The sequence below is a fragment of the Acomys minous genome, assembly GCF_964271855.1.
Source record: "Acomys minous genome assembly, chromosome: 1".
Lineage (NCBI taxonomy): Eukaryota > Metazoa > Chordata > Mammalia > Rodentia > Muridae > Acomys > Acomys minous.
In genome coordinates, this window is record NC_140483.1 from 34,006,667 (window position 1) to 34,022,418 (window position 15,752).

Below are 15,752 nucleotides of genomic sequence, written 5' to 3' on the forward strand. Positions count from 1 at the left end.
CTGTGCTGCCCTGTGGTTTCAGCCCACAAGTAAAGGGTGATAAAGTGTACACTTTGAACGGACAGATGTTATTCACAGGTATAACTGGTGCACAGGTAGGCATGCAAAAGCTCAAGACCTGGATGGGAGGCAAAGTTTACCCCTTTCAAATCACAGACAGCCGCACCATCTGCAACACAGCTGCATCTACTTTAGTCAGAGGGAGAGGGAGACATTTGGCTGCTCAGATCTGCTTTCCTTTTTAGTCTGGAGCTCCTGGAACTGGCTCCTACTGGTTCAGTTGAGCCAAACGTACACCTCTCTTCCCAATATCATGTGCGGTGACATCATATTAGCAACCTAAAATTAGTGCCGTGGGTGTAATTTACACCACAGAAATTAGCAGATCCTGAAAATTACTAATGTGAAAATTTTATAGCTTCCTGTGAAGCAACTAAGTAGAGTTACTTTTAATCAAATAGGATTTCTAAGGACAGTGAATTAAAGTCTTCGAAACTACAACCAGATTTACTTATTTTTAGTTATTTTTTAATAAGTTATTTATTAAGGACTAGATAAAACCATCCGTTCTCCAGTTCTTTTTTGTATACTTCTTTATTATTATTATTACTTTTTTCTTTTTTTACATATGCATTTATATAATACAATAAACTACACACAACAAGAAGAATCATGAAACAATCAGGAATTTATTAATGTTACATTCACAGTGTTTTGGTAACTGTTTTTATGTGGGTTTGTTTTTAACTGTTGTGTAGGATTCTGTTGTATGAATTATCCTAGTTCGTCTAAGCAAACTCTGGAAGACCGAAGAGGAAGAAGCCATTAAGAGAGACATGGTTATCCCACGCCGTCCCATTTCAAAGACTAGCTGCCTCCCATTGTGGGCCTTGCTCAGGAACTGGTCTCAGCTGTGAAAACCTGTTCCACATGGTGACCCTTATCTAAAGACACAGATCACAGAGGCGCCCAGTGCAGAGCTTCAAAGGGCTGCCAGGGAGTGGCCCAAGGCTGTCCCACCCATATTGTGCTGGAGTTTCTATGGGCTTGGATCTCAGGGCACTCCCTAATAGGCACACTAAATGTTAACCATCCCTTGAGTGAAAAGAGCCTTCCTTACCTGTGGTGAGATGGTGTCAACCTGTGAGGAACTCTTCTATTCACACATCTGTTTGTGCAGCCATTTACAGTAGACTTTCAAAATCTTTTTTTTTTAATCAGCATATAACCAAGCTATAAGTCTATATGGTACTCATAATAGATGTTGTGGCCCTTTTTTGAAAAGGTCAGTGGTTGGCCATAATTGGATAGTACTGTAGTTTTTTAAACCTAGAGCTAGAAGAAATATGAAGCAGGGAACTTAGTATTGATCATAGTAGGTTTGTCTTCTTTGTGAAAATCCACCCACCACAAGGATTTCTAAAGAATTAGTTCTAAAACTCTCTTAATAGAAAAACATCAGCAAAAGAACAGAAACAAATAAAACTGATTAAATAAACAAAAATGCAAACAACAACAAATCAATACTGCCAAGCTAGAGTTGCACTGTGGGAAGTCATTACCTGTTCTTCAAGGTTTAATTGCTAGTTTAATTATTATTCTTTATTATATTATATTACTAATATTTACTTATTACTCTTCAAAGTTTGTTTATTCAGTTGACAGGGCACTATATTGTTTAAGATAACTTTTATTCCTTAAATTTCAAGTTATTAGTTTGTGTCATGGACAAGAGAAGATAGTGTGTCTTTCGTAAGAATATAGCTATTTGCTTGCCGTGAGAATGTGAAGGCTTAAAGTAAACATACTCTGCCAAATTGGAAAGGTGTTTTGGGAGGAGTTGGAGGAGGAGATGAGTAAGATAAAAAAAAAAAAAAAAAAAGACACGGTATAAATTTATCAAGGAATTAATCAAAAAGAAAAGAATGATAAGCCCTTTGCTCGTACATCCGTACCACCCATAACAAATATTATTGGTTTAGGCTAAGCAGAAATTCAGGGAACAAATAAAATTAGTGTCTGATAGCCCCAGACAACTCTTATTTTATTCTCAGGCACTAGCTCTTCAGGCTCCCTACCCACCATTCATTCATCAATGCAAGAAATACATATCACACTGAGTGTTTCCATAAAAAAATGTGATGCTTTCATATAGTTTACTAATAACACTGCTCCTTAGGGCCGAGGTTCTCAACCTTCCTAATGCTGAGACCCTTTAATACAGTTCCTTGTGATTGAAATAATGGAATGAGTTAATGGCAAGACAGATTTATATGTGAATAAATGCAGGCTTATTGGAAGTAGCTCTCGAGAAAAGTGCACATAGAGAGAGGAGAGAGGAGAGAGAGAGAGAGAGAGAGAGAGAGAGAGAGAGAGAGAGAGAGAGAGAGAAAAGAAGAAGAAGAAGAGGAGGAGGAGGAGGAGGAGGAGAGATACAGAAAGAGAGAGGATAACATATGAGAGAGGGAGGAAACCAAAATGTCTGGATTATATAGTGAAGGACCTCGGGGAGAGGGGAAGCCCAGCCCCTGGGCTAAGGAACCTAGGGTAGAGGGTAGGGTATGCCCGCCACACCTGCAGCAGCTAGGGAGGGACCTAGGGATGCTTGAAGCCAAACAGTGATGGCCCCTAACCATAAAATTATTTTCATTGCTACTTCATAACTGTAATTTTGCTACTGTTATGAATTGTAAATATTTTTGGAGATAGAGTTTTGCCAACATGGCCACAACACACAGGTTGAGAAGTGCTGCCATAGAGAATATTCGAGAAGAACTTAGTCACCAAGAGATGGTGGATCAATCAAAAAGGAGTGCTGGGCCTTTCCAGGACTCCACCTGCCTGAGGGTTCCCGTCCATCTGTGGTCCTACCGTTATGTCTCTAACATGCTTCTTGCTTCCTCCATTTTCGGAATTAATATCCACAGGTATTCCTGCCGTTGTTTATTCAAATGGGTCTATTGGTCTAGTGCCTGCTCTGAGCCTAGTCGTGGATCAGTGCTTGCAGGGATCCCATTTACTTGAGAAGTCCTGCTTGTGTTCTGTGAGAGGAGTCACTGGGTAGAAAACGCCGTTCTCATAGCTGACTTCCTCATTTCTGCGGATAGGTCCACGAGACTATATGGCTTCACTCATGGCTTCCGAGGAAAGGCAAAGGTGCTAGTGTCAGCAAGGGAAGGCATGCCCTCAAAATCCATGAGCCTGACAAGTATTTTCAGCAAAGGGTGGTCATCATTTGTGTTGGATGTCTACTTCCTGGCTTCTACCTTGGTTGTTTAAAAAATACCAGAATCAGTTAAATTGAATGAAATCTTCAATCAGCCTCTTTTATTTATTTATATTTGTGTGGCTAGACACTGTCAGAGTATCTGGTATAGGAGTATGGACAGGCAGCCAATGTGGGGAACTGAAAACCTGCATTCTTGCTATTTACACGAACTTTCCTCTCCCTTTCTCTACTCCCTTTGTATCTGGTCTTTCTCCCTTCAACTCTTCCTTCTTTCCCAGGTGTGTTTGATAACTGCTCCCATACAGTCAATGACAAGGGCTGGGCCCTGGGCATCCGCTCAGGGAAGGACAAGGGAAGGAGAGATGCTACCTTCTTCTTTTCCCTCCGCACTGACCGGGTGAAGAAAGCTACTATTGTGACTGGCCACAGCCGCTACCAGCTCGCTACGTGGACTCATGTAGCAGCCACTTATGATGGACGGCATGTAGCTCTGTATGTGGATGGCACTCGAGTGGCTAGTAGTCCTGACCAGACTGGCCCATTGAATAGCCCTTTCATGGCATCCTGTCGCTCTCTGCTCCTGGGAGGGGACAACTCAGAAGACGGGCATTATTTCCGTGGATACCTGGGCATGCTGGTCATCAGGGCGACTGCCCTCTCACAAATCAACTTCCAGCACAGTCCCCAGTATCAAAGCAGAGCAGACGAGTTGACTACCCTAATCCTGACAGCTACTTTCAATCCTCTGAAGGAACAGTGGGTCCCCTTTAGAGATGAGACCTATCCCCGGCTGGAGATTCTCCAGGACTCTGAGTCACAACCTGAGAGTCTGTCACCTTTACATCCCCCGCCTTGTGGGCAAACAGCTTGTGACAACGTGGAACTGATCTCCCAGTACAATAAGCATGGGCCCCTTCGGGAAGAGAAAGTCATCCGCTACCGGGTGATAAACATCTGTGATGATGAGGGCCTGCATCCCACTGTGAGTGACGAGCAGATCCGCCAGCAGCACGAGGCACTGAACGAGGCCTTCAGCCGCTACAATATCAGCTGGCAACTGAATGTCCACCGAGTCCACAACTCCACCCTGCGTGAGCGGCTTGTGCTTGTTCACTGTGAGCCCAGTGATATTGGCAATGACCACTGTGACCCTGGGTGTGAGCATCCACTCACTGGCTACGATGGGGGCGATTGCCGCGGGCACACCCACTGCTACTCCTGGAATCGTAGGGATGGACGCTGTCACATGGACTGCAACAACATGCTGAATGATTTTGATGACGGCGACTGCTGCGATCCTGAAGTGACTGATGTGCGTAAGACTTGCTTTGACCCTGACTCACCCAGGAGGTAAGGAACTGGGGAGTCTGGGGTATCGTTGTTACAGGGTCCATTTCTTTTGTTATTCTTTTGATTCCAGGAGACAAAGGGGGTTCACACAGTCGCAAAACTAAAGGTTTTCCCCCATAGGATTTACTGGGCTTTTAGGAAGTACTGGGTGTGTGAGGTAATTAAGGACCTGGCAATGCTTTAAATAAGGTACAGCTCTCAAAAGGGTCTGTGGAGCTTACCGAAAACATCCTAGGACATGCACAGACGCACAGAGCAGTGGAGGCCCAGGAGGGCTCAAGGGCTTCTACTTAGAGGAGGCCAAGGAGTCCTCAAGAAGAAACAGGGGTCCTTGGAGAGAAAGGGAACGATTTCTTCTTAGCTCTCTGGAAAAGCTACTGTCCTGAGTGAGGGAATTGGTGAGCTAGTCGAACTTCTGTCAGTAAAATGACACACCTTAAGTGAGCTTATTCTGGCTCCTTTTTGGGATGTACTGGTCCAACTCCAGATAGGCCTGCTGGATAAGGCAGGCTGTTGAGGCAGGAGCAAACTGTTCCCCTTCATGCAAGAGCAACTTGCATCCCCCAGCCTGGGATATGTCTCATCTCTAAAGAGGACCCACTGTTCCTTCAGTGGATCGAAAGTAGCTGTCAGGATGAGGATAGTCAAGCTCCAAACAAGAGAAGGGGAAGAAGAGGCCATGGTCCTCCTGCAGCCCCCTCTGAGAGCACATGATGATTAAAAAAATCTCTCACTAGATTTGAGTTCCTAAGTTTTCTATCGCTTTCTAGAGAGCCTCCCTGGCCTATGAAGGACTTGTTTGTAGCATGACTTATTTTGTGTGTCTGGCCGTTTACAAGACCCCATGGCTTTCAGTGTCAGCTGCCCCTTCTGGGAACAGGAGAGGATGTTAAAAAGCCAGTGGGGGCTGAGAGAGAGAATAGAATTGGGGAGTAAGCAGGAGGTCGGGTCAAGCTGGGAGAAGAGTGGGGTCTGAGAAGACAGCTGGTGCAGGAAGAAAAAAGAGAGAGAGAGAGAGTAGGGCTAGAGAGAAGAAAAGGTATTGGTTAGAGTAAAAAAAAATAAGAGCTAGCTGAAAGTGAATTGGGCTAGCACAGTGAGAAGAGAAGATGGCTGGTGACAGTTGAGCAGGGAGAAGCTGAGCTGAACCAGAGAAGAGACGGAAAAGAACTCCGGAAGAACCCACACAAAGTGGCAAAGAGAGAAAGAAAAAGAAAGCCCTAAAGCCACCCTTGTCAGACTTTTCGTGCTGCGACAGATACTCAAGGGAAATGGTTTAAAAGAGGAAACATCTATTTTGGCTTATGATCTCAGAAGCTCCAGTGTAAGGATCAGAACCTGTGACGGGACAGCACATTGGGAGAGCACAATGGAGGAGAAGCTGTTACTTCATGATAGCTAGGAAGTGGAGGGAGGCTGAGAGGTGCTAGGCTCTTGAACAGCATGTCTGGATGACTCACCCCCTTTAGTGAGCCTTACTTGCTCTCAATAATGGCGTCCAATGATGATTCCAGCAATAGCTTAACCCATTGATGAAGTCAGAACTTGCTTTCATGATCCATCACTCCAAAAGTTCTATCAGTGGTAACCAGCACGTTTGACATGTGAGACAGCGGGAAGTCGACCTGTCAGACTGCAACCACGCCAACCACCCTCCTGTCAGTCACAGTAACAGCCTTCCAAGGTGCCTGGGCACCATAATCTTCAGAATGGCCCTTTATCTCTTTGGATTTTGGCTGCATTACTCATATCCGAGTCTTTATAATGTATTTCCCTCACTCTCTCAGAGTTGCTATGGTAACACATCTCATTCCATTTATTATGCAGACTTATGATGCCTACATATGATATTTTCATTGCATAACTGAAAAAGACCGTTATACTTTTAGGAGTATTGGCATTAAGTCCAGTGACTTGGTCATATGCAAGTGCTACCACTAAGAAAAACTCCTAGCCCCAAATATTTGAACATTTTGTTTAAAATATTTAAATCACAGTGTGTGTGCATGTGCGTATATTTGGGGGTGTTTGTGTGTACATACATGCGGGTGCATATGTATCTATATGTGCATGCACATGGAGGGCACAGGACAGCCATGGGTTAGCCTCAGGGACTGTCAACTTTTTCTTGATACATAGGCTCTCGCTGGCCTGGAGTGTGCTGAGTGGATTTGGGTGTCTGTCCAGTGAGCCCCCAGGGGGTGGGAACATCTGTTTCCACACCCCAAGCTCTCAGGTTACATGCATGTACCACTAGGTTGGTTGGGTCGTTTTATAAGCATGGGCTCTGGCTATCACATTCAAATTCTTGTGTTTACAATAAGAACACTTCATTGACTGAGCTATCTACGTAGCCCTAAGTCTTTCTATTCAAAACCTCAGATTGTATCGAATAAGGAGGAGCAATCTCCTAACTCTTCTCCAGTCTTTATGTTTCAGCGTTAGACCACACAGGCAACCATATTTAATTTAACTCTTTTCTAGCAGTCACCACCATAGTCAAGGTCTTATTGTTTTCATTTTATTTTTTGAGCACCTAGATGGTTCTCTGAATTTGAACATTTATTCTCCTTAATAATGACTTTTTTTCTTAAAGTGATTACTTTGCTATTTCTCAGTTCTATTTTTTTTTCTCCTCAGGCACTTGGATATAAATTCCGTAACTTTTAGTTTCCTATATATTCTTTTTGTTATTTGTTTTTTCTCTTGGGTATATTTCTTGTTTGTTTGTTTTGTTTTGTTTTTTGTTTTTTTTTGAGACAGGGTTTCTCTTGCAGTCCTGTCTGGCTCTCCTGGACTGGCTTTGTAGACCAGGCTGGCCTAGAACTCACAGAGATCCACCTGCCTCTGCCTCCTGAGTACTGGGATTAAAGGTGTGTGCCACTATGCCTAGCAATACTTGGGTATATTTCTTTAATTTTCTCTTTTAATTCTTTAGTGCACCCCAAGTGGTGGAATATGTTGGGGGGAACCGTGTTGATGGGTAGACTGGATGCAGTGTACCCCTATTCCATTTCCTAGCTCCTAAAGTCTACTTTCTATATTGTCTTACACTAGAGGACCCACCAGATACTGACACGTTAAGAACATATATTACACTTTATTTCAGCCCAAAGAGTGAAAAGCAATTATCTTCTAATGCTTTTGTTAACTTAAAAGTTTTAACAAATAGAATTTTAAATCTAATTTTTAATATTAGTCAATTTTATTTAAGATTTTAATATTTTGTTAGATTTTTAATACAATTTATTTATTTAATGTATATGAAATGGCCGTGAGCCACCATGTGGTTGTCGGGAATTGAACTCAGGACCTCTGGAAGGGCAGATAGTGCTCTTAACCGCTGAGCCAGTTCTCCTCCAGCCCAAGATTTTAGTTTTTAAATATTTAGTTTTTTTATTTTAATGTGTGTGTGTGTATGTTTGTATGGATATGTGTATGTGTGTGCTGGCATCTGTGGAGGCTAGAAGCATTGGATCTCCTGGAGCTGGAGTTAGTGGCAGCTGTGAACTGCCCAATACGGGGTCCCCTGGGTCCCCTGAAATAGTAGTATGTTCTGTTAACCTCTGCACCGTCTCTTTAGCCAGCCATTTAAAGTTGTAAGGTTTGTTTTTTTCCGCTTTGATGAAAATAGGATTCAAAATAATTTTTGTCTGTGTTTTTCCCCCATGCTGGTGATTTATTTCAAGTGTCTAGTGCTTCTCAACACAGTAGGGAACACACTTTAAAATCTCTACTTATATTTAATTGTTCCCAAATATCCCTTTTTGGAAGATGAAACCCAAAATACACAGTAAAAGGTAAGGATTTTCTTTCTTTCAATTTCATCATGCTTATCTATGCATGAAGATTTTTATCATTTACATTATGTTCTTTGTGCTGAATTTTTATTATTAAAACTGAATTATTTTTATAACTCTTATCGGTGAGCAAAAACGGAGACACTACTAGTTATCAAGTTCTTACGGTGTGTCAGAAACATTAAACCACGCAGAGGAGAGTGATAACAACTTACTGGAGGGCTTAAAAATTTTTTTTTATTTAAATTCTCTGGATTTAAATACAGGCTGAAGCATGAAAAAAATAGAACATGGGCCATTAAGTGCTTTTCTGTGCCATGGCTTGAATTATTTGAAAGAACTCTGGGTTCATGAGAGACCCAGATCTCTGGGTTTCTATGAGGTCCTTGGAGTTGTTGAAGTGAGCAGCCACTTCTGAACTAAATTAGCTACCTGTCCCACTCTTCTTACTACAATTAAATCACAGAGCTCAATCTCACAGTCCCATTACTTTGTGACTCTTAAAGGATTCAACTTCAACAGTTGCTTTGCCAGATACTTATTGAACAGGTGAGTATGTCAGACACAGTGTCCATCTATTTGGGAGTTCACAGTTCAGGGGGAGATAGTGGGATAACGGTCTCAGACCTACAGATAGATTACAGAGCAATTCCTTAGTCATTGATGATTGATGTTTGATGATTGGCCTTGCTTTCCAAACCCCGTTCAACTTTCCCACCACTCCCATTGAGAAATCAGAAATGTATGCCAAAGCAGTTCCTTTCTCAAAGGCTGGGAGGGGGTGAGAACCCAAGGAATCCAGCATCAAACATCTGTAACCCAGATGGCACTATCAAAGGAGAGGCATTTATAAGACTTGGGACTGGACGGAGATATGAGTTATAGATGCATCACCCAGCCCGTGGACCACAGTTACTGCGGTAGAGGAGCTTGGCGTGTGGCTAGGGAAGGCTGCAAGAGCCAGATGTCCACTTGTATTTGCTGGTTGTCTTTAGAGAGTCCTCAAAAGAGGTGCAGGAGGGAAGGGCGTTGAGTGTCTACATCAGTGCAGTCACAGAAATCCCTGACCGTTTACTTAGGGAGCTAGGCCAAGGCCATCTCTGTGCCTGAAGGTAAACCTGGCTTCCCTGACCTCTTTTAATTCTTCAGTTTCCTTTGGTCATTGTTTTCATTATTTTCCATCCTAACATGACTTCTCTGCTTCTGTCCCCTAGTTTCTATCTGATTCCTCCTTTCCACAAGAGTTGGACTGAGTTTTCAGCCCAGTGTAGAACTGTGTGCTTGCTTCCTTCCTTGATTCTGTTTCGTCTTCTGTAATACTGTTGATGAGAAGAATCACCAAACACAAACCACATGGCTGAACACTGCTGCAGCGATCACATAGGCTCAGACCTTGCCAGGAAGCAGAGCAGCCAGAAACTGGCCAGTTGCTTTCTGCAGCTTGTAGGAGGCAAACATCTCTTGTGTCCACAACTCTACCTCCTGCTCCATTCCCTGAGTTTTGTTCAAGGTTAGAGGATTGCATGTAGAATGCTAGTGTGTGTGTGGGCTGAGAGGTGCCCAGCAGAGCCATGTCATGTAGTATGCGCATCGTACCCGGGGAGTGGTACATCTTGGGTCAGGAGAGCTAATGCATATGGTATCAGAGGGAATGGTGCTGCGCTAGGCAGTATGCTGGGACTTCACTGGGATTTGCTCACCCACACACTGTGGCTTTTGAGCCAAAGGAATGGCGGAGCTGGGATCCTGCAGTGGTGGGTCTGTTAAGCATCAGCCAGGCGTCATTATAGGTTTCTTTTGAAGTCAAGACTCAAAGTTCCCTGGAGCCAAAAAGAAAAAGAAGAAGAAAAAAAAAAAGCAGGGGAAAATAAGTGTAAGGGGGTGGAAGAGGCCAGTGAGAGAAGAAGTGACCGGAGGCTTTAAAACTGAGCAGAAAACCCCCTCAATCTTCCCACCTCACCACGAACTGTGCAAGCTAAACGGATGTTCCACTTTCTCTTACTTGTGTCACCCGAAGAGGAGAATCAGAGAAAACAAAGACAAGCTTATGCAGTTTACCTAGAAACAGAAGCCTCTCCTGTTTACTTTCCTACAGGCCAGTTTTCCACAGTTGCAATAAATATTGTCTTAGAGTCAATAAAAAACAGTTTTTCTGTTCACCTGGCTAAGTACATTTTTCTGTCCAGGTGTGTGGAGAGAAAGACTGTTTTTCTCCCTTTGTGGTTATTTCTTGGCCCAGTACACAGACTTGTGAAAGAGCCATGTGGTCTGTCTAGGCTACAAATATTTCCTCTTAGGAAAAACATTGAGAGACCCCAGTCTCCAACCGCATCCAGCCGTTCAAGGGACTTGGGTATTTTCCTAGGAGTTGGGGTGTAGCTCTGGTCCCTTGGCCAGCTGCCACTCTGTCTCAGCTGATCTGATGTCATTTCAAGATCTCTTCCTAAAATTTAATCATAGGAATCTGAAAGACAGCCGCATAGTTATGTTTTCTTTCTTTGTGTTTTCTCCCTAGAAACCTTGTCTTCACCTTACTTTAGTGACCAAAGAAATATTCAGTCTTGTTTTCCCCTAACCCAGACTCTAGTTTTCTTGGTGTCAGAGATATAGATTGGGTTGTGGGTGGAACAGGGTTGCTTTTGCTCCAGGATTCTCTCTAAGGGACATCGCCCTAGAGACAAAGCTACTGAGCAAATTGGCTTTCTGAACTGCATAACTTTCTTTTCCGTCTTTTTCTAGGACTTTGTCTAATGATTGTGAATATGATTTCTTAAGCTCAGCAAATGACTCCCTAATGCCTGCTACCCTTGACTTTTTAGAGCATCACTTCCTTTTCTGGGAAGTTTCTTTGTCCTTAGACTATAACCTTTTAATCGCATCTGTGTGACTTCTCAGCCACTCAGTGCTGTTTCTGTGCTCCTGGCCACGTCACCCTTTACCTCAGTTGTTGCAAAGACGCCCAAACCGGTCTGGTGTTCTGCGTTCCTGCTCTTCCCTCAAACCCGGGTCTACTTTTAACACAGCAGAGTAATCCTGAGATTTTGTCATCCTGCCACAGGGGCACCGGCCCGGTAGCTCAGGAGGAGTCAAGGTATAGGAATGAAGTCACTCTTATCTCCCGCTGTCACCTTGGTGGACTCACTTCTAACATGTCAGTATCTGGTGGGTTATGTCCCACCACACAATTATTTCCTAGGTCTGTCTCCCTGTCCTTGGACCCTGCTGATGACACCCTTCGGCAGGATCTTTCTGGTGGCTTTCACTCCTCTGGAATGCCCTCCTCCAGATGTATGCATTGTTATCTTTATTATTATTATTATTATTATTATTATTATTATTATTATTATTATTATTATTAATTCACTTTACAACCTGGTTATCACCCCCTTCCTCCTCTCCTCCTACCCTCCCTTCCCCTCCCCCCACACCCCTATCCCCACTACTCAAAGAAGGGGAACCCCACCCCCACCCATCCCAGCATATCAAGTGTCATCAGGACTGAGCACATCCTTTTCCCCTGTGGCCTGGCTAGGCAGCCCTGCCAGGGGAAAGTGATTGAAAAGTAGGCAACAGAGTCCATGTCAGAGTCAGCCCCCATTCCTCTTATCAGGGGACCCACATGAGGACTGGGCAGCCTATATGCACTGTTATCTTATACATTTTCTTCTGGTAATTTTTGAAAGCCAACTTCACGTGAGGTCTTCTTTGGTGTCTCGTTTAAAACTTCACATACTCCTCTGAGTTTTCACGGTTTTGTTTTTGTTTGAGTTTTCTGATTCATTTTCCTTAATGTTGATCCTTCTCCAGGAGAATGTAAATTCCACAAACGAAGGGATTTTTACATGACTGGGTTACTATTGTGCCCTAGCACCTAGAACAGAAAAAGAATAAGCTACATAGTCAATAAATAATTGTTGAAAAGGCATGTTCTTACTCTAGTACAGTGGTTGGCAAACTATGATCAGTGAGCTAAATTTGGCCAACTCTGTTTACATAAATAAAGCTTTATTGGAACACAGCCATACCCACTTGTTTGCATACTGTCTATGAGCTGCTTTCATGTGGCAGGGTTGTATAGTTACAACAGAGACCAGATGGCCCACAGTGTCTAAAATATTTACTATAAATGTTTGTCCTACTATATATTCATCATAGAATACTGTAATTATCCCTTGTTGCCTGTCTCTTACACAAGAATTTTGATTCTTTGTTGATAGTTCTTGGAACATAAGATGTACTTGGTTAGTATAGTAAAAATAAAGTGAATATGTGTGTGTGTGTGTGTTAATGTGTATAACCAGCATCTCTCTCTCTCTCTCTCTCTCTCTCTCTCTCTCTCTCTCTCTCTCTCTCTCTCTCTCTCTCTCTCACACACACACACACACACACACACACACACACACACGAAAAACTGATGTAGGGTAAATGACACCATAGAGGTTCAAAGTCAGAGAATACTACTATGTTGATGAGAGAAGGGTATAGGAAATCTATTATTAACCTTTTCTATTCATCTCATCATTGGTAGAATTGCCACATTCAAAGGAAAACAAAGTAAGTTAACGATTCCTATGAAGAGGATGGCTTAAGCCATTTTGATTGTCAGCTCATTATATGGTTAACTGGAGTCCCAGTGTACTCTGAGGCAGGGGATCTAAATTTTAGTGAACAGAGAAATAACAGTCAACTACAGCATCAGGAAGGGGGAGGAATTCTCTTTGGAGGAGATGATGAGTGAGAGTAGATTCCAGTGGCAGATTCAGGGTATTCAGAATAGTCATAGCCGTTCTGAAGAGAACCTCTTTGAAGTGATGTCATAGATGAGCCAAGAGTCTTTGCAAAAGTCTTAGGCTTTTGTGATTAAGAACCAGTGATTTCCTGAACCAAAGACGTTGGACATATTGCCCAATTGCACAGGGGCCATCAAGGTCCGGTGACTGACACAGGCACTGAGAGCTCATGATATCCCGGACACCTCACCACTCTGCACACTTGTGTCTTCTTATCAGTCAGCTTCTTTACAGCATTACAAACATCTTTTCTCCAGTTTGCTGTGGTTCCTAGTTTACTTGAATTGGGCCTTTTCTTTCACATCCATTTCTTACTACTATTTGCTTCAATGTTTTTGAAATATTTTGGCTCAAATTCTGCAGACCATTAAAGAGAACTGACCCAGCACATCATCACGTGTGAGGAAGAAGTCATGAATTTCTTGTCAACCTGGTTTGTAGCAACCGTGACCAAAAGACCAATTAGCTAGGATGGCGGTTTAGGGCTCTAGTTTTCTGTCACCCAATTCAATATTCTATGTAGAGTGAACTGGTTTTTCCTGTCTTTTACTTTGGATGAGCATAGTCACTTTTGTTTTGTTGTGTTGTTGTTGTTGTTGTTTTAGCTTAGATTTTCCTGGTTGTCTGTGGTAACCGTAGAGCATTCATACCAGTTGAGTTCTCATGACATCATGATTTAGAATAAAATCATTTTTTAATTTTTTTAATTTTTTTATTTTTATTAATTTATTCTTGTTACATCTCAATGGTTATCCCATCCCTTGTATCCTCCCATTCTTCCCTCCCTCCCATTTTCCCTTTATTTTCCTCCCCTATGACTGTTCCTGAGGGGGGATTACCTCCATAAAATCATTAGTTTTATTGTAAGAACAGAAGTAAATTTGATATTGATCATTGTATTTAATGATGGTGATAGCTTTTAAGAATTAAATATTTAAGTTCCCCATGTTTTCTATATAAGAATGAAATTTATACCATGCAGATGTAGAACAGGAATCAAATTGACTTCAGAGACAACACTATGATGGTGAGACTCATGCCCCTAGCAGAAGGAAATAATGACTATAAATTAAATTAAATTATATCACTTTTACAAAGAATGCACACTCGAGGAGATGAAGGAAACAGAGCAGAAACCACCATAGAGGGACTTTATAGAATAAGTGAGTTCTTTAAGATATAAAGAGTAGGATGTAGGAGATGTTATGAAGAGTCAAGATGTGACTCAAGGTGGCATGTATAAAGGTCACTATGAAAAGAGATGTTGGAAATGGCAGTTTCATGGACAAGAGTAAGAAAGGTAGAAGTTGGAAAAGGTATAGCCAACGTAGTTGTTATAAGTTTGGCTTAGAGATAGGGAGTAGTGGAGCATGCCTTTAATCCCAGCACTCAGGAGGCAGAGGCAGGAGGATCTTTGAGTTCAAAGAGTGGTCTACAGAGTGAGTTTCAGGACAGTTAGGCCTACACAAAGAAACCCTGACTCAAAATTTCTTCCCTCTCATCCCCCACCCCCCGCAAAAAAAAAAAAAAGGTTTGGCTTAAGCAGTTGTACAAGAATCAATTAGGAGCCATCAAAAATGTTTAGAGGCAGAAACCTCTTTTTATTATGTGTCTTTTGCAGTTACTATCTTGAGTTATATATTTTTCTTGAGAAAACATTTTCAAACATTGTTATTTGTGTGTGTGAATGTGTGCTATGTATGTGCACGTGCACATGTGGAGGTCAGAGAACATCTTTGTGGAAGTGGTTGGCTCTCTTCATTTTACCTTTACATGCTGGGGTCTAGAAATGGAACTCAGGCCCTTTGGTCGAGATATTGCATTATTGTTTTTCAAGATGCTATAATCAATGGAAAGTAGGTAAAGTACATGCAGAGTTGCTTTGTAATATAGCTAATATATGAATTTATAACATATTTCAAAAGGGGCAATTAAAACATTACATCTCCATCTCTCCCCCTCCCCATTTTACACATCTTATAGGTTCTTGTTGTTTTTGCTTACTCTTCTTTATGGATTTTGATTCTTAGTTTTGCTCCGTGATTATTTTTTATTGTAAACCCATCTTTTTACACCGGAGATACATTCATTTTCTCTTGGCAGCTGTGTTATGGACCTGGCAATACAGAACTATTTCAAAATGTATTGTTAACACAAATACTTTATTTTTTTGGAAAGACTACAGGGTATTAGGATAAAGATGAAAATCTCAGAGAGTTAGTTTGTAGACACAGTTTTCAGGGGGTATTTTACCCTTGTTTATTGGCTCACAACCAAGGAACACAAAGTCTGTTCTGTCCCTCTTAAAAGTAGGACTTTTTCACTTTTAGGGACTCTTATTTTATTGAAAATGTAGTCTTTGTGAGTTCTGGCTTTTATGTGAGTCTCCCTTATCAAACATCTTACTTTGATAAACCTTGCATTTTATTTTGTGTTGAATTTAAAAGACCTACAATGTTATCGAGTTTAACTTTGTGGGCCCTAGGAATTCCAGATCTGTCCTTCCTTCCTTTCTTCCTTTCATTTTTTAAAAAGTATTTTATTTTGAAAACAGTTTTCCTCTACATTTGTCCTTGAACTTGT

General features: G+C 42.0%; 1 protein-coding gene across 3 annotated transcripts in view; it reads left to right on the forward strand.

The window, feature by feature from the left end:
• PAPPA2 (pappalysin 2) overlaps positions 1 to 15,752 on the forward strand; it is a 232,112-nt gene that overhangs the window by 21,873 nt on the left and 194,487 nt on the right. For all 3 annotated transcript variants that reach the window (XM_084794567.1, XM_084794566.1, XM_084794568.1), the window contains exon 3: positions 3,508 to 4,579. In XM_084794567.1, coding sequence (XP_084650693.1) covers positions 3,508 to 4,579 — 1,072 coding nt within the window. The remainder of the gene's footprint in view (positions 1 to 3,507; positions 4,580 to 15,752) is intronic.